This window comes from Oryctolagus cuniculus, chromosome 5 (genome assembly GCF_051225735.1).
Source record: "Oryctolagus cuniculus isolate XC-2025 breed Fujian yellow rabbit chromosome 5, ASM5122573v1, whole genome shotgun sequence".
NCBI classification, from domain to species: domain Eukaryota; kingdom Metazoa; phylum Chordata; class Mammalia; order Lagomorpha; family Leporidae; genus Oryctolagus; species Oryctolagus cuniculus.
In genome coordinates this window covers 131740300-131754583 of record NC_142871.1, presented here as the reverse complement: position 1 = coordinate 131754583, position 14284 = coordinate 131740300, and the positions used below count along the sequence as shown (strand labels likewise).

Genomic DNA, 14284 nt, shown 5'->3' with positions numbered 1-14284 from the left:
CGCTCCCTCTCAAGCCCCACCCCACACCCGGCTTCGGGGTCTCAGGGCGCATGCGCCGCCGCTCCGGGGCCTGGCCCAACTTATCCTAAACAAGTAGTGCGCTCCTCCCCCTCCCGCTTGGGGCGTACCATTCGCTTAGGGGGGACGCAACGCGCCCCAGAGCGCTCAGAAACCTGCTCCCTTTCCTCAGACGGGGAAGGTAAGTTTGCCTCAGATTTTAAAAGTTACAAGAATACAAAAGTCTCAGAGGCCGGCTGCCGACTGCTAACCCGATGCCGTCGGCCTTGCCCAGAGCCCCGTACTCTGCCTTTGAGGCACTGAACAAAGTGGCACGCCCGGATCCCAGCTGATCAGCTGCTGGGCTTTGGCGGCGTCTCCCTCGGGCGAGACCATTGTGACTCCTTGGGAGGGGTGCGCGCGGAGGGGAGGGGGCGGAGCGGCCATTGTCCGGTCATCGCAACCTCCGGGGGAGGGGAGCGTGTCGCCGAGCGAGCGGGGCCCGGGGCTTCACAGCGGCCGCTGCGACTCCAGAGCCGGCGGGGACCTCAGGTCCTTCCCCGCGCCGCCGCACGGGACATCACTCTGGCTGGGGAGCGGCGGTGGGAGCTGCCGAGGGCGCCGGGTCTCCCTCCTCCCCTGCGGTCCTCGGCTCACCCGCACGCCCCTCCTCCTCAGCTCCCCTCCTCCTCTCTCCGCGCCTCCCCCGGCCCCCCCGTCTCCGCAGGCCGAGTGGTGCGGCCCGCCTCCAGCTGACCGGCCTGGAATCCCGGCTCCGAGCCCCGGACTCGCGCCCGCCCGCGCGCCCGCTCCCTCCCCCTCCCCCTGCCCCGAGCCCCCCGACGCCGCCGCCGCTGCCGCCGCCTCCTTCGAGCGGGGCCCAGGCCCAGCCGCCGCCGCCGCCACCGCTGCCGCCGCCGAGCTCCGCCGCCGCCGAGCACCATGGGAGACGCCGGGAGCGAGCGCAGCAAAGCGCCCAGCCTGCCGCCGCGCTGTCCCTGCGGCTTCTGGGGGTAAGTGCGGGCAGGGTGGGGGCGGGGGCGGTGTGGGGGCCGCGGGGGCCGGGCTGCCGGGGGCTGGGGTGGGGGTGGGCGCTCGGGGCCCGGAAGGCCGGAGCCCTGGGGGCTGGGCCCAGGCCGGGCCTGCAGGGAGGGGGCAGGGGTAGCGTCCCGGGGAGGGCTGGCGGGTGGGGAGCTGGGGTGGGCGAAGAAGGCCCCGTCCTGGGTGCGCTGCCACCCTCGGGTAGGCTTGAGGCTTGGGCCGATGGGGGCCGGCGGGGCCACGGCTGAGGAGGGGGGTGCTGGGCGGCCAGGAAGGGGTGAGGGGGCGGCGTTGGCACCTCCAGGTGGAGCTGGGGTGCCCCCTTCCCTCGGCGGTGCGGAGGCCGCCCTCCCTCCCCCCGAGTGGGTGCCCTGGCACCGGGAGGGTATTTCCTCTGACTTTTTCACCTTTCCTCCTCCCTGTCCCCAAGAGACTTGCATCATCACTTCCTAAATTATATCCCAGTGCCCCATTTGCTTTCAGGAGGCAGTTCACACGTCGACCATTTGTAAAAATCGAGTCCAGAACCCGGGCTGGGGAAGAGACCTATAAGACTGTTTCAGACGCCTTTCAGGAGAGCTGTAAAATTCCCTTGTCAAAAAATCCCAACAAAACCCCAAGTCTGCCTGGCTGGGGGAATATGAAAGCCAGTTTACTCAGTTGACTGCCAGATTCTCCCTTTTGTCCATTAATTAAAAAAAAATGACACAAATGTTCACAGTGGACAGCATAGAGGACTTGGATATCTTGTGTTCAGATGAAAAAAATGTGAGGTGGAAAATGACACCCTCCCAAGGTACAGTTTAAATTCTCCTTGTAACACCTCAGATTTTCAGTTTTCGTGGATTGCCACCTAACAGGTGCCTCCATTGGACCACATGACTCTGCTTCCTAGTGGGGAGATGAGGCACCGAGGGCCTACCCTGTGCTGCTTTATTTTTAAAAGATTCATTACTTATGGAGGTGCATAGGGGCAGGAAGGGAGTTATTTACCCGGAGGACATCTTGGAGAGAAGTCCTGAAGTAGTTTGTCTTTGCAGTTGTCGATATCTGAGGAATTAGTTTAGAAATTAAGGCCGTGATTTTAGGACTGCAGAGAAAAACTAGAAAGTGGATCTTAAAGTGCATGTCTTGATTTTGTCAAAGCCCAAGGTTGTAAGGAAGAAGTGGGTCTTCACTTTCTCATCTTTCTACCTAGTGGAAGGGTATTAGTGAAAATTACCAAAAGCGTTGTCAAAAGTCCTGAATATGTGGGCATATTTTAGGTTTATAGTCTTCGCTTTGTCTTGACTTGACAGTAGTAGTTGGGTTGTGTGCCACGTGCTCTCCTGGACAGTCTCATTCCCACAAGAACCTTTCGAGGTAGGAAGCGTTATGTCCTCGTTACTAGATAGGGAAACTGAGGCTTGAGGAGGATGGATTAACTTGTAGGGTGGAGGTGGCAGGCCTTTGGCATGCTTAGTGCCATCACATGTATGACATCAGTCTGGTGGCCTGGAAAAATCCCATATCACAAGCCTCAGATTATAACTTGTAAGACATGAGCCTTAAGAAGGCTGCCAGTGACAACTAATGCCTGGGATCCATCAGAGGCCTGTCTCCTGGCAACACGTGTATGTTCTGGGGACCATTATCATGAGTGGAATCCTCACTGAAACCAAGGAGATGGGCTAGCCTTCCAACTTCAGCCAGCATGGTTCTGCAGAAGAGTGGTAGTAGCAGGCAGGGAAACTTAGTGCTGATGTTTTACTTGATCTGCAAGCAGCCAGAACTTTTTTTTTCTTTTTTTGATATGTTCCGTCTGGCAGTTTTTATAAACTGCAAATTGCCCAAGAGGAGTAGTGAACACAAAACTATTTTTGTTATGGTGAAAGTGTTTTTATTGTGCAGTGTTTTAACCTTTCTTTAGGGTGTTTATAGACAACTGTTTAGTTTGTATTTTGTACCAAAGGAGAACAAAATTGATGCCTTGTTTCCATCACACCGTAACTCATTTTGAACATTTCTCCTATTACATGAGCCATATTCATGTTATTTTCATTAAGAAAACTTAGAATTTATCCAACAGATATTTGAGTGCCTCTGATATAATAATGGCTGAGAGGGTGGTGGCCCTGTCCTCTGGGGCATAGGGCATACAACTAGTTGTGATGAATTGTGCAGGGGATCCTGAGAAGTGTATACCCTGGCTGGGAGGGAGGTAGAAGAACCAGGTAGGGAGCTTGGAAGAAGTGACGCTTTAGCCTAGACAGATTGCTGAAAGGGTAGGAGGAAGAGAGAGTGGAAATAGAAGAGTGTTTCTTTCAGGCAGAGGGAATAGCATGATTGAAACCCAGGATGTGAGAGTGGGCATTACACTTTTGAGGAAGACAAAGTTCATTGGTTCATTTGGTAGGTCATAAATGGGGATCAGCTAGAGCAGAAGCTGGGGAGGTGGGAGAATTTGTGGTACTTGGCTCCTTTAGTATGTTCAGGACTTTGGACTTTTATCCTGAGTGCACTGGCAAGCTGTTGAAGAACTTTGAGCGGGGAGTGACGTGATTATCTGCAGTGATAATAGAAGATTATTGGTTGATGCTGAGAGTGGCATGGGTGTGTGAGTATGACTGTGTGCATGTGGTGTGTGTATGTTCACGTTGCCAAATCTAAGAGCCCTGTCCGGAGGGGGTGATCCAGGCCAGCTGTGATGATAGCATGGACTGGCGTGGCTGGGGAGAAGAGAGAGGAGGAGGTCGATGCGAAAGCCATTTGGGAGGTATCTTTTGTCTTTTCTCTTCATGAACATGAAGGCTGTATACAACATGGCACTCTCTGGAAGCCATGGGCCTTTTAAAGTCAGCTAGCCAGGGCCCACACCCAGCCCTTTGCAGGGAGCCTCAGCAGAATGTTCTGGCATGCACAGATGAAAGGCAGCTCTTCAGGATTGCTCTCCCCAGTGACTCAGGCTGCAGGACTCGCTGCCCAGCATTGTCTAGTCAAGACACCATGCAGTGGGGCTTAACCAGGAGAGCTCCGAGGTCTTTCAGTGAGATTGCATTCGGAAAGGAGAATGACCAGGGGACTCTATAAATGTCTTACTGCTGGGAAACCCCCACCTTCCAGTTCTTCCCTCTTGGTTTGGAGTGTAATTGTGTACAGGTAATTAAATTATTTTGTAGATAGACCATCTCTCCACTGGGAAACTTTGGCTCCTTGGAAATTGTTGAAAGAGTATCCTGTTTGTAAAAGTGGGAAGTTGTATATATGATATTTTTAGGATTACAATGATTTATCCCTGAGACCCAACTTAAAACTTTCGGTGAAAGCCGGCGCCGCGGCTCACTAGGCTAATCCTCCGCCTTGCGGCGCCGGCACACCGGGTTCTAGTCCCGGTCGGGGCGCCGGATTCTGTCCCGGTTGCCCCTCTTCCAGGCCAGCTCTCTGCTGTGGCCCGGGAGTGCAGTGGAGGATGGCCCAAGTGCTTGGGCCCTGCACCCCATGGGAGACCAGGAGAAGCACCTGGTTCCTGGCTTCGGATCAGCGCGGTGCTCAGGCCGCAGCACGCAGGCAGCGGCGGCCATTGGAGGGTGAACCAACGGCAAAGGAAGACCTTTCTCTCTGTCTCTCTCTCTCACTGTCTACTCTGCCTGTCAGAAAAAACAAACAGAAAAAAAACTTTTAGTGAAATAAGAATGTTTTCTTTGCTCTTTTTAGGGACATAGTAATCAGACAGAAAATATACTCTGACACATGTCATATCTGAAATGAGGTAGTATATACTTCCGTGAATGTATACTTCCATGAAAGAATATACTTCCACGAGAGCACTTCTAATCTAAACAGATACAAGTGGTTTTAGTTGAATCTGTATTTAAAATGATTTAGTAATTTCGAATGTACAGTCACTTGATTCTTCACAAATACTTTCCAAAGTTGTTGAAAGAGCAGACTTAGAATATTATAGACAAGCCCAGAAAGAATAAAAGAATATACTGTAGATAATAGAGAACGTAATTAGAATGGAACAATTTTTTCTCCCTGATTCTACTTAAGGGTAAAAACCCAATTATTGTTACTGATATTTTGCTTTCACAATTGGAAACAGTCTATTTTAATGAAATATTATGGAAACCTTAGGAAGTACTATTTCTTTCATAAATAAGCCTAAAGTATAGTAGAAATAAATGTTCAATCTTGTAGTTAGGGAATAATATAATATTTAGGTATTTTTTTTTAAATTATGTTTTCATTGTATTTGAAAGGCAGAGGGGCCAGCACTGTGGCATAGCAGGTAGAGCCACTGTCTGCAGTGTTGGCATCCCATATGTGTGCTGGTTCGAGTCCTAGCTGCTCCACTTTTTTTTTTTTTTTTTTTTTTTTGACAGGCAGAGTGGACAGTGAGTGAGAGAGACAGAGAGAAAGGCAGGAGCCAGGTACTTATCCTGGTCTCCCATGGGGTGCAGGGCCCAAGCACCCGGGCCATCTTCCACTGCACTCCTTGGCCACAGCAGAGAGCTGGCCTGGAAGAGGGGCAACCGGGACTAGAACCCGGTGTGCCGGCGCCGCAAGGCGAAGGATTAGCCTAGTGAGCTGCGGCGCCAGCCGCTGCTCTGCTTCTGACAGTAGCTCCCTGCTAGTGAACCTGGGAAAGAGCAGATGACGGCCTGATGCTCGGGCGCCTGCCACCCACGTGGGAGAACCAGGTAGAGCTCCTGGCTTCCTCCTGGTGCAGACCTGACTGTTGTGGCCATTCGAGGAATGACCCAGTGGAAGGAAGATCTCTTTCTCTGTGCTTCTCTGCCACTCTGCTTTTCAAATAAATAAAAACTTTTTTTTTTAAAGTTCTTTTGTTGTAACAAATCATGCCATGAAACAATTATTACATAAGGGTGCATTTTCTTTAGAAGAATAGATTTTATTGGCATTTTGTTTTTGTGATTAATTCTGTTGAAACATTTTCCCTACAGACTAGATTTGCTTGATAATTGTGTTTTAAATAAAGATAGGCAGAGATGGGGATAGGCGTAATCTCACAAAATAGATTCCATTCCTGAAATGATTACCAATAGTTTATTGAAAACATGATTTGTTTTATTCCACTTTATTTTTGGTGATAACATACTGACTAGTTTAGCTGAAATGGAATCCATGTATTTTTTTCTCTGAGCCTAGGCTTTGAATTGAAATGGAGCATAATCTTTGTTACTGTCACTGCATGGGTACTGTGGCGAGTATGCTTGGCTCTTAGCAGTGTGTGGCTCTCACACTCTTTTTGCTTCTGTAGTTTTAGTCTCACAGTTGGAACATGTTGTCACACTTCAGCATAACCTGGGCTTTCATGTTCATGTGAATACAGTATGAATCATTAATCAGTAGAATGTTCATACCAGTGATATCACTAATTATCCCTTGGTTATAAAATTTTCTTGGGGAGCAGGCATTGTGGCGCAATGGCTGAGTTATGCTTGGGGTACCTGCATCTTGTATCAGAATGCAGGTTCAAGTCCTAGCTGCTCTGATTCTAATCAAGTTTTCTGTTAGTATGTCTGAGAAGACAATGGAAGATGGCCCAGGTACTTGGGCCATGCCATGTAGGTGGGAGACCTGGATGGATTTCTGGCTCCTGGCTTCAACCTGGCGCAGCCCTAGCTGTTATGATTTGGGGGACTGATACAATGGGTGGAAGATCTGTCTCTGTCTTGTTGTCCTGCCTTTCAAATAAATAAATAAGTAAATAAACCCTAAAAAATAAAACTTCCATAAACATGCCCTTTAAAACAGAAAATTTGCTTGTGTAGTTTGTCTTGTATCTTTGAGTATTGTATGTTATCTGAAGGTGCAATATGATCTAAATGTAAACATTCAATAGCAGTTATCTACTTTATTTTCCTGATTGCATTTCATATATCCAGAAGATATAAAGCTTGTGTCTTTGACACAACAGAATGCAAGGAGATAGATATTTTTATTTATTTATTTAAAAGGCGGAGTTACAGAGAGGCAGAGGCAGAGAGAGAGAGAGAGTGAGTTCTTCCATCTGCTGGTTCACTCCCCAAATGGCCGCAATGGCTGGAGCTGGGCTGATCTAGAGCCAGGAACTTCTTTCGGGTCTCCCATGTGGGTGCAGGGGCCCAAGGACTTTGGCCATCTTCTGCTTTCCCAGAAGCGGAGAGTTCGATCTGAAGTGGAACAGCTGGGACTGGAACCCTCACCCATATAGGATGCTGGCACTGCAGACAGTGACTTTATCCACTACACCACAGTGTTGGCCCTCAGATATTTTTAAAATGCTTAAAGAAAATAGTCTTCTTATATTGATTTGAAGCAATAGCTTATTAGAGTTAGGTCCAGTTAGCATGCATGGCTGTTTTGATGTTAACTTTTTCTCTTCATTTACCAGTTTGCTCCTCACTCATCTTCCATCGCCCCATCATTGCCATCTCCTATTGCCCTTTCCCCAAAAGAGGAGTATTCAGTAGTTTATAATACTGAAAAGTTTTGCCTAAATGTCTCTTTGTAGTCATTAATAGTATCACAGTTGACAATACTTTTCACAAACTAATCTCTTGTTGGCTGGAAAAGTTAGAGGACTAAGGATCCTCAAGTCTTCAAAAGTTAAAAAACAAAAAACACCCAAACCAAGAAGAATGTATAAGGTACTAATTACTTAGAACAGGGTACTAAGAGGGTGAGAACTAATATAATTTGGTATTTTTTTATATTTGCCACCAGGTCCCTTTTTTTTTTTTTTTTAAGATTTATTTATTTATTTGAAAGAGTTACACAGAGAAGGAGAGACGGAGACAGAGAGAGAGAGAGGTCTTCCATCTGCTGGTTCACTTCCCAATTGGCTGCAATGGTTGGAGCTGTGCTGATCCAAAGCCAGGAGCCTGGAGCTGCTTCTGGGTCTCCCATGTGGGTGCAGAGGCCCAAAGACTTGAGCCATCTTCTGCTGCTTTCCTAGGCCATAGCAGAGAGCTGGATTGGAAGTGGAGCAGCCGAGACTTGAACCGGCGCCCATATGGGATGCCAGCATTTCAGGCGGCAGTTTTACCCACTATGCCGCAGTACTGGCCCCATAATTTGGAATTTTTATTAGGTCATAAAGAGATTGTTTTTATTCGAAGTAATTCAGTCTTTTGTATTCCTACAATAATCACAGATCTAGGGCGGGCTTTCTGGCACAGTGGGTTGTAACTCCTTGTGACAATGGCGTCCCATATCAGTTTGAATCCTGGCTGTTCTGCTTCTGATCCAGCTCCCTCCCTGCTAATGTGCCTATGAAGGCAGTCGAAGATGGCCTAAGTGCTTGGGTCCCTGCCATCCATTTGGGAGACCAGGATGGAGTTCCTGGCTTTTGGCTTTAGCTTGGCTCAGCCCTGGCTGTTGTGTGTGTGGGCATTTGGAGAGTGAAACAGTGGATGGAAGATCTTTTTCTCTCTCACCCATGCCCCTGCCCTGCTTCCTTCCCCCGTCTGCCAAGTAAATCAATAACTAAATCTTTCAAAAAAATCTCAAATCAAGATCAAGATGGTGGCTAATTTTTTTTGTTGTTTTACTTGAGCCCTGGTGGCTTGGGCTGTACACTGAGGCCAGTCTAGTAACATTCTCCCCTACCTTCACCCAGTACACAACCATTCCCCGCTTTCCTTTTCTCTTTTTAAAGAAAGGCTGGGGCTAAGGTTGGTATCAACAGATCCACATGGAGGAAGTGACTGGTCATGACCCCATGTTGACTTACTGAGTGGTGGTATTGGATTTTGTGTTATAATGGTTTGCAGAAGAGTGCCTTTTATTGCTGCCATGTGTATGACACAGTGTCACTCATGTCCTTCCGGGGGCTTTGAGTAACAGTGAGTTTGCTCTGGGCTGGGTCCCTGTGTGATGTGACAAGATTACATTGTTGAATGAGACATTTAGACACACAAAAGATATTTCCTGTATGTATTACATGCAGAAGGATGGTTAAGGAAATTTATTTAGTGTTTAATAATCAGAATCTAAGACAGTATTCTAGAATTACACAGTCCATTATGGTAGCCACTAGCTACAAGTAGAAGTTTAAATTTAGATTAATTAAACTTAAATAGAATTAAAAATTTAGTTCCTCAGTCACAGGAGCTGCGTTTTCAGTACTCACCAGCCCAGTAGTTAGGAGATACCCTGCCGGGGAACACGGAGAACTTCCTCATCCTCCTAGGTTCCACTTCACAGTGCTATTTTAGAATGTTGTCCTGATAGGCAAACAGAATTTTCAAGTCTGTTTTCTTTTTGGCTTTCCAGATTCCTTTTTTCTTATATCCTGAAAGTGAGGAACTTGTCTCACTTAACTGTACATTTCTTTCCAGCTTGGATATATTTTATTTCTTCTAGGAAAATCAGTACTGTTGTTAATCCACATTACTGGGAGCTGCTCCTTTGATCAGCTATGGGAATTAAGATTTCAGTATTACTCTATAATTTGAACACTTTTTCTCAATGTTAGTACTTAGTATTATTAAACTGGCAACCTGCAAGGCTTATACAGGGACGTATTTGTCTAATAGAAGATGAATTTTTCCTTTAGAGTGATAGAATTTTTTAAGGAACTCATCTTTTTGAAGGGATTATGACTTGTAGAGGAATAACATTTATTTTCAGAAATGTAAATCTCGTATGGCAACTAACTTTATATGTGATTAAAGTTGAGTACATTTGTTTTTCTGGTAAGTTGAAGTCTGGAGAAAGGTGGAATATATGGGAATGTTCAGCAACTGAGCAAAAGTAAATGGATGTACCATACTGAGCGAATGACCCAAGATGAATGAAAGTGACATGTTGTCCCTGAGGCCGGGGCAGAGCTGCAGACAGCCAGGTACCTGAAAGGTGTGCCTGTGTCTGTTCCCAGAGGAGGGATGGTGTGCCAAGTGACTGCATCTGTTCATTCTGCTGGACCAGATGTCTCAATATCACAGACAGGCTTGCATTCATAGTAGGGCAGAAGATGTTCTAGGAGAGATTATCCATGTTGTTTGTACCACTCTTGTGTCTTTGAGTGTAATGTGTGATGTACATGGGACCTTTCGGGGAATGGTTTTCTCGTTTCTTTCTGCAGTAGTGGTGTGGAATGTTAGCTGCTGATGTCTGGGCTAATAGTGGACGCCTGCAGACTGGTATGTTGAAGCGCGCGTGTGTAGACTAATCACTCAGTCACACTTCGTGGCAGGAATTCTGCATTCTGATCAGCATCACAGATACTCTCCCTGCAGTCTCGTTCCTGGACCAGGCACTTGATGTTCTTACATAAGCTTGTGTTAGTAACATTTCTGAGCAGGGTTCAAGGAGCTTTGTGTAAGCTGGAAGAGCAGAGGCTGTTTTTGGGGAACCAGAATGTTAGAGGGCTTTGCTGCAATGTCTGTGCTTTCAAAGCTTTTGCTTACTTAGGGTCATCATTTTTTAGTTTCAGTTCTTTCTAGGATGCCTTTTATGGATAGATGTGCTGGCAGAGTTACCCCCGAAAGGATTTATGACTAAAATACAAAGTGTATTGAATAATACAGTCATTCTTAAACTCATCAGAAGTTATTAACCAACAAAAAAGAAGAAACTGGCAGTGAGAGAAGGCATGGTGTATTTCAGTGGAAGTTGATCCTTGATTTCTGTGCCTGGGGAGGCGTGGATGATGTAATTCTTTCTCCTTTCAGTTGCACTGAAATCCAGAACACCAAACACATGTGTGTTTGCATATGAAACTTTGGCTGTATTTACAAAATCCTCTCAGTGTGTGACTTCATCATATACAATTTTACTTAGTTTGCCTTTCCCTTTTAATATATCTCTAACCTATTCTTCTAACCTTTAAAAATAGAGGGGTGTTTTAAAAATTGACCCATATAAAGGCTTGCATACTGGAAACTTCAGAAATCATTTTGTTGATAAACATGTGGCAACATGTTTATGTAATCTGCTTTCTTTGCACCTTCCCACCCTTACCAGTATTTGCATTCTGCATTTTGTTTTTTCCTCAATGTATATTGTACAGGATCTAATCTAGAAACAGTTGCTGTGACTGAAATGATAAAATCTTTGCAAATGACAGATAAACTCTTAAAATAAAGTGTGGAGTATTGCACTATGTATACTAGTTTCTTTAGGGGTTTATGATCTCAATAGTATCAGTAAGGATTAATTTAGAAAATGATACCCATCATAAATCTTGATCGATGGAAGTTACTGCAGTCTGCCTCCCCTCCGCCCCCAAAGATTTACTTATTTATTTGAAAGGGAGTTACAGTGAGGGGGAGGGGATATTGATCTTCCATCTTGTTTGCTTCCCAAATTGCTGCAGTGGCTGGAGCTGGGTTGATCCGAAGCCAGGAACCAGGAGTTATTTCTGGGTGTCCCAGGTGGGTGCAGGGGTTCAAGGAATTGGGCCATTCCTCGCTGCCTTTTTGAGTGCATTAGCAGGGAGCCCGATTGGAAGTGGAGCAGCTGGGACTTGAACTGGCATCCATATGGGATGCCAGTGTTGCAGGTGGCAGTTTTATGTGTTGCACAATGCTGGCCCCAATATGAAGATTTTTTTTTTTAAATTTATTTATTTACTTGAAAGAGTTACACAGAGCGAGAAGGAGAGGCAGAGAGAGAGGTCTTCCATCTACTGGTTCACTCCCCAGTTGGCTGCAACAGCTGGAGCTGCGCTGATCTGAAGCCAGGGGCTTCTTCTGGGATTCCCCCGTGGGTGCAGGGGCCCAAGGACTTGGACCATCTTCTGCTTTCCCAGGCCATAGCAGAGAGCTGGATCAGAAGTGGAGCAGCTGGGACTAGAACCGGCGCCCGTATGGGATACCAGCACTGCTGGTGGCGGCTTTACCTTATACGCTACAGCACTGGCCCCGAAAACTTTTTAAAAAGACTTATTTAGTGGAGAGAGAGAAGGAGAGAAGAGAAGGGAGAGGGAGAGAAAGAACAGGTACCCCTATCCACTGCTGCGAAGCCCCCTGATGATCCTCCAGTGCCAGTGTGAGTAAGGTACCCTGTCAGTGCGCTCACGGTGTCCTCCAGTGCTCTCCTGCACCACTTTCCTCAGAATGTTTTCCCAGCGTATTGGTGTGCCTCTCCATCTAGACCACGTTTTCTTAGGACAAGAGCCACAGCAAGGTGTCTCATGCCTACTAGATCTCAAAGCACACGAGAGAATGCTTAACGAGTGTTTGCTGAACAAGGGATTGGCTCTGGAGAGTGGCCAAAAGGATCAGAAATCTTATCAGCTAATTAGGTGGCAGCGGCCTGGAGAGCACCAAAAGTAACAGACTGCCCTGTTGAGTCAGGAAGCTTCTGCATCTATTGTGCTTTCATTTAGGGCTGGGAAGTTAGCTCTGTAGAAAAGTAATTACCATGGCCAGGCACTGTAGCAAGGGCTTGATGGGTACTGGAGCTTACTGACCCTCAAAGCAACTCTCAGAGTTAGACAGTGAGAGAGAGAGACAGACAGAGAGAAAGGTCTTCCTTCCGTTGGTTCACCCCCCAAATGGCCGCTATGGCCAATGCGCTGCACCGATCCGAAGCCAGGAGCCAGATGCTTCTCTTGGTCTCCCAATGCAGGTGCAGGGCCCAAGCACTTGGGCCATCCTCCACTGCCTTCCAGGGCCATAGCAGAGAGCTGGACTGGAAGAGGAGCAACCAGGACTAGAATTGGCACTCCAACTGGGACTAGAACCCGTGGCACCAGCACCGCAGGTGGAGGATTAGCCTAGTGAGCTGCACCGCCGGCCAGATTTTTTTTTTTTTTTTTAAAGATTTACTTGAAATTTAGAGAGACATACTCATAACCCCACACACATACCAAACGAGCTTCTATCCTCTGGTTCATTCCCCAGATGGTGACAATGGCCAGGACTGAGCTAGGCTGAAGCCAGGAGCCAGTCTTCCCACAAAGGTGCCAGGGGTCATCTTCCACTGCTTTTCCTAGGCTATTAGCAGGGAGTTGGTTTGGAAATGGAACAGCCGGGACACGAAATGATGCCACATGGGGATGCTGGTGTTGCAGGCAGTGGCTTTACCTGCTATGCCACAACTCCAGCCCCTATTCTTTTTTAAAGATAAAGAGGCAGAGAGGTAAACCCATATCTTGGATTCCAAAACTCACACCTAGCTGGAGTTGTTGGCTTTCTAGAGATAAGAGATTAGCATACCTCATCTTTGGAGGAGTTTTGAAGAAACTTTGCAAGGGTCCTTCATTCCTCTTAATAATAATAAAAGTTCTTTTCCCCCAGAAAACCCTATTACTAAATTCTTAGGATTTAATGTAACTTCCTGAGAGAGAGTTATTGTCCATCTGCTGATTTACTCCCCAAATGGCTGCAACAGCCAGAGCTGGGCCAGGATGGAGTCAAGAGCCAGGAGCTCCATCCTAGTCTCTCACAGGGGTAGCAGGGGCCCAGGTAGTTGGGTCATTTTCTGCTGCCCTCCCAGTGCATTAACTGGATTGGAAGCAGAACAGCTCAGACTTGAATCTGCACTCCTGTGTGGGATGACAGCGCTATGGTGGCTTAATCTGCTGTGCTACAATACCTGCCCCCTTTGTAAAATATTTTCAGAGAAAAGGGCTGTGTTAGTTGTTTGTCCAGGAAGAACTAGTAAAGCAGGAGATAGGCAAGAATTTGTTGAACTTACTAGGCTTCGTGAAGCAGAGAGAGAAGAAAAATCAGTTGCAAGGAATGGAATTGGTTATGGCACTACCTGTAAAGGGAAGAAGGTAAATTGAGTCTCCGTGGCCTGCCTGCAGAGACACCAGTGCGATTTCTCTAACTGGTTGAGAAGGTGCCCCTGGGCATGGCAGAAGTGTGAGCCTGTGCGGCTCTCACAGATGGAACACTCATTTTGCGGAAAGCTGCTGTTGTTTCCACTCAACTTTAGTTTGAAATCTGCACTGCAGCTCTCATCCTGTTATCTTTAGCACATTCCTGTGAGAAACCAGGGGACTCACACCCTAGAGTTCAGGAACAGTTAGTGCTTCCTTTAACCCCATCGACCGCTGTTCACGTTAGCGTTAGTTTTTCTACAAGTTACAAATGTGGTCACCTTATATTTTGACTAGAATCCCTAATTACTGTCACCCCACTGTCCTCCATGTGTCCCCATCCTCAGCCCCCATGCACTCTTGTCTTCTAGTTGACCACCTTCTCTGTACCCTTAGCTTTCCTGCTCACCTCCACATCTGTGGTCAGATATAAATCTATCAGTGAGTTTTCTGCACCCCGAGTTTAAATACAAAACCAGCACAGCC

The 14284-nt window shown here is 47.0% G+C and overlaps 1 protein-coding gene across 2 annotated transcripts in view; it reads left to right on the top strand.

The window, feature by feature from the left end:
• Positions 1-714: 714 nt before the first annotated feature.
• Positions 715-14284, top strand: part of ZFAND3 (zinc finger AN1-type containing 3) — a 330833-nt gene continuing 317263 nt past the window's right edge. Inside the window, exon 1 of one of the 2 annotated variants that reach the window (XM_002714678.6) lies at positions 715-1010. In XM_002714678.6, coding sequence (XP_002714724.1) covers positions 940-1010 — 71 coding nt within the window. In that variant the 5' untranslated portion in view covers positions 715-939. The remainder of the gene's footprint in view (positions 1011-14284) is intronic. The other variant, XM_070074120.2, reaches the window with a different exon arrangement.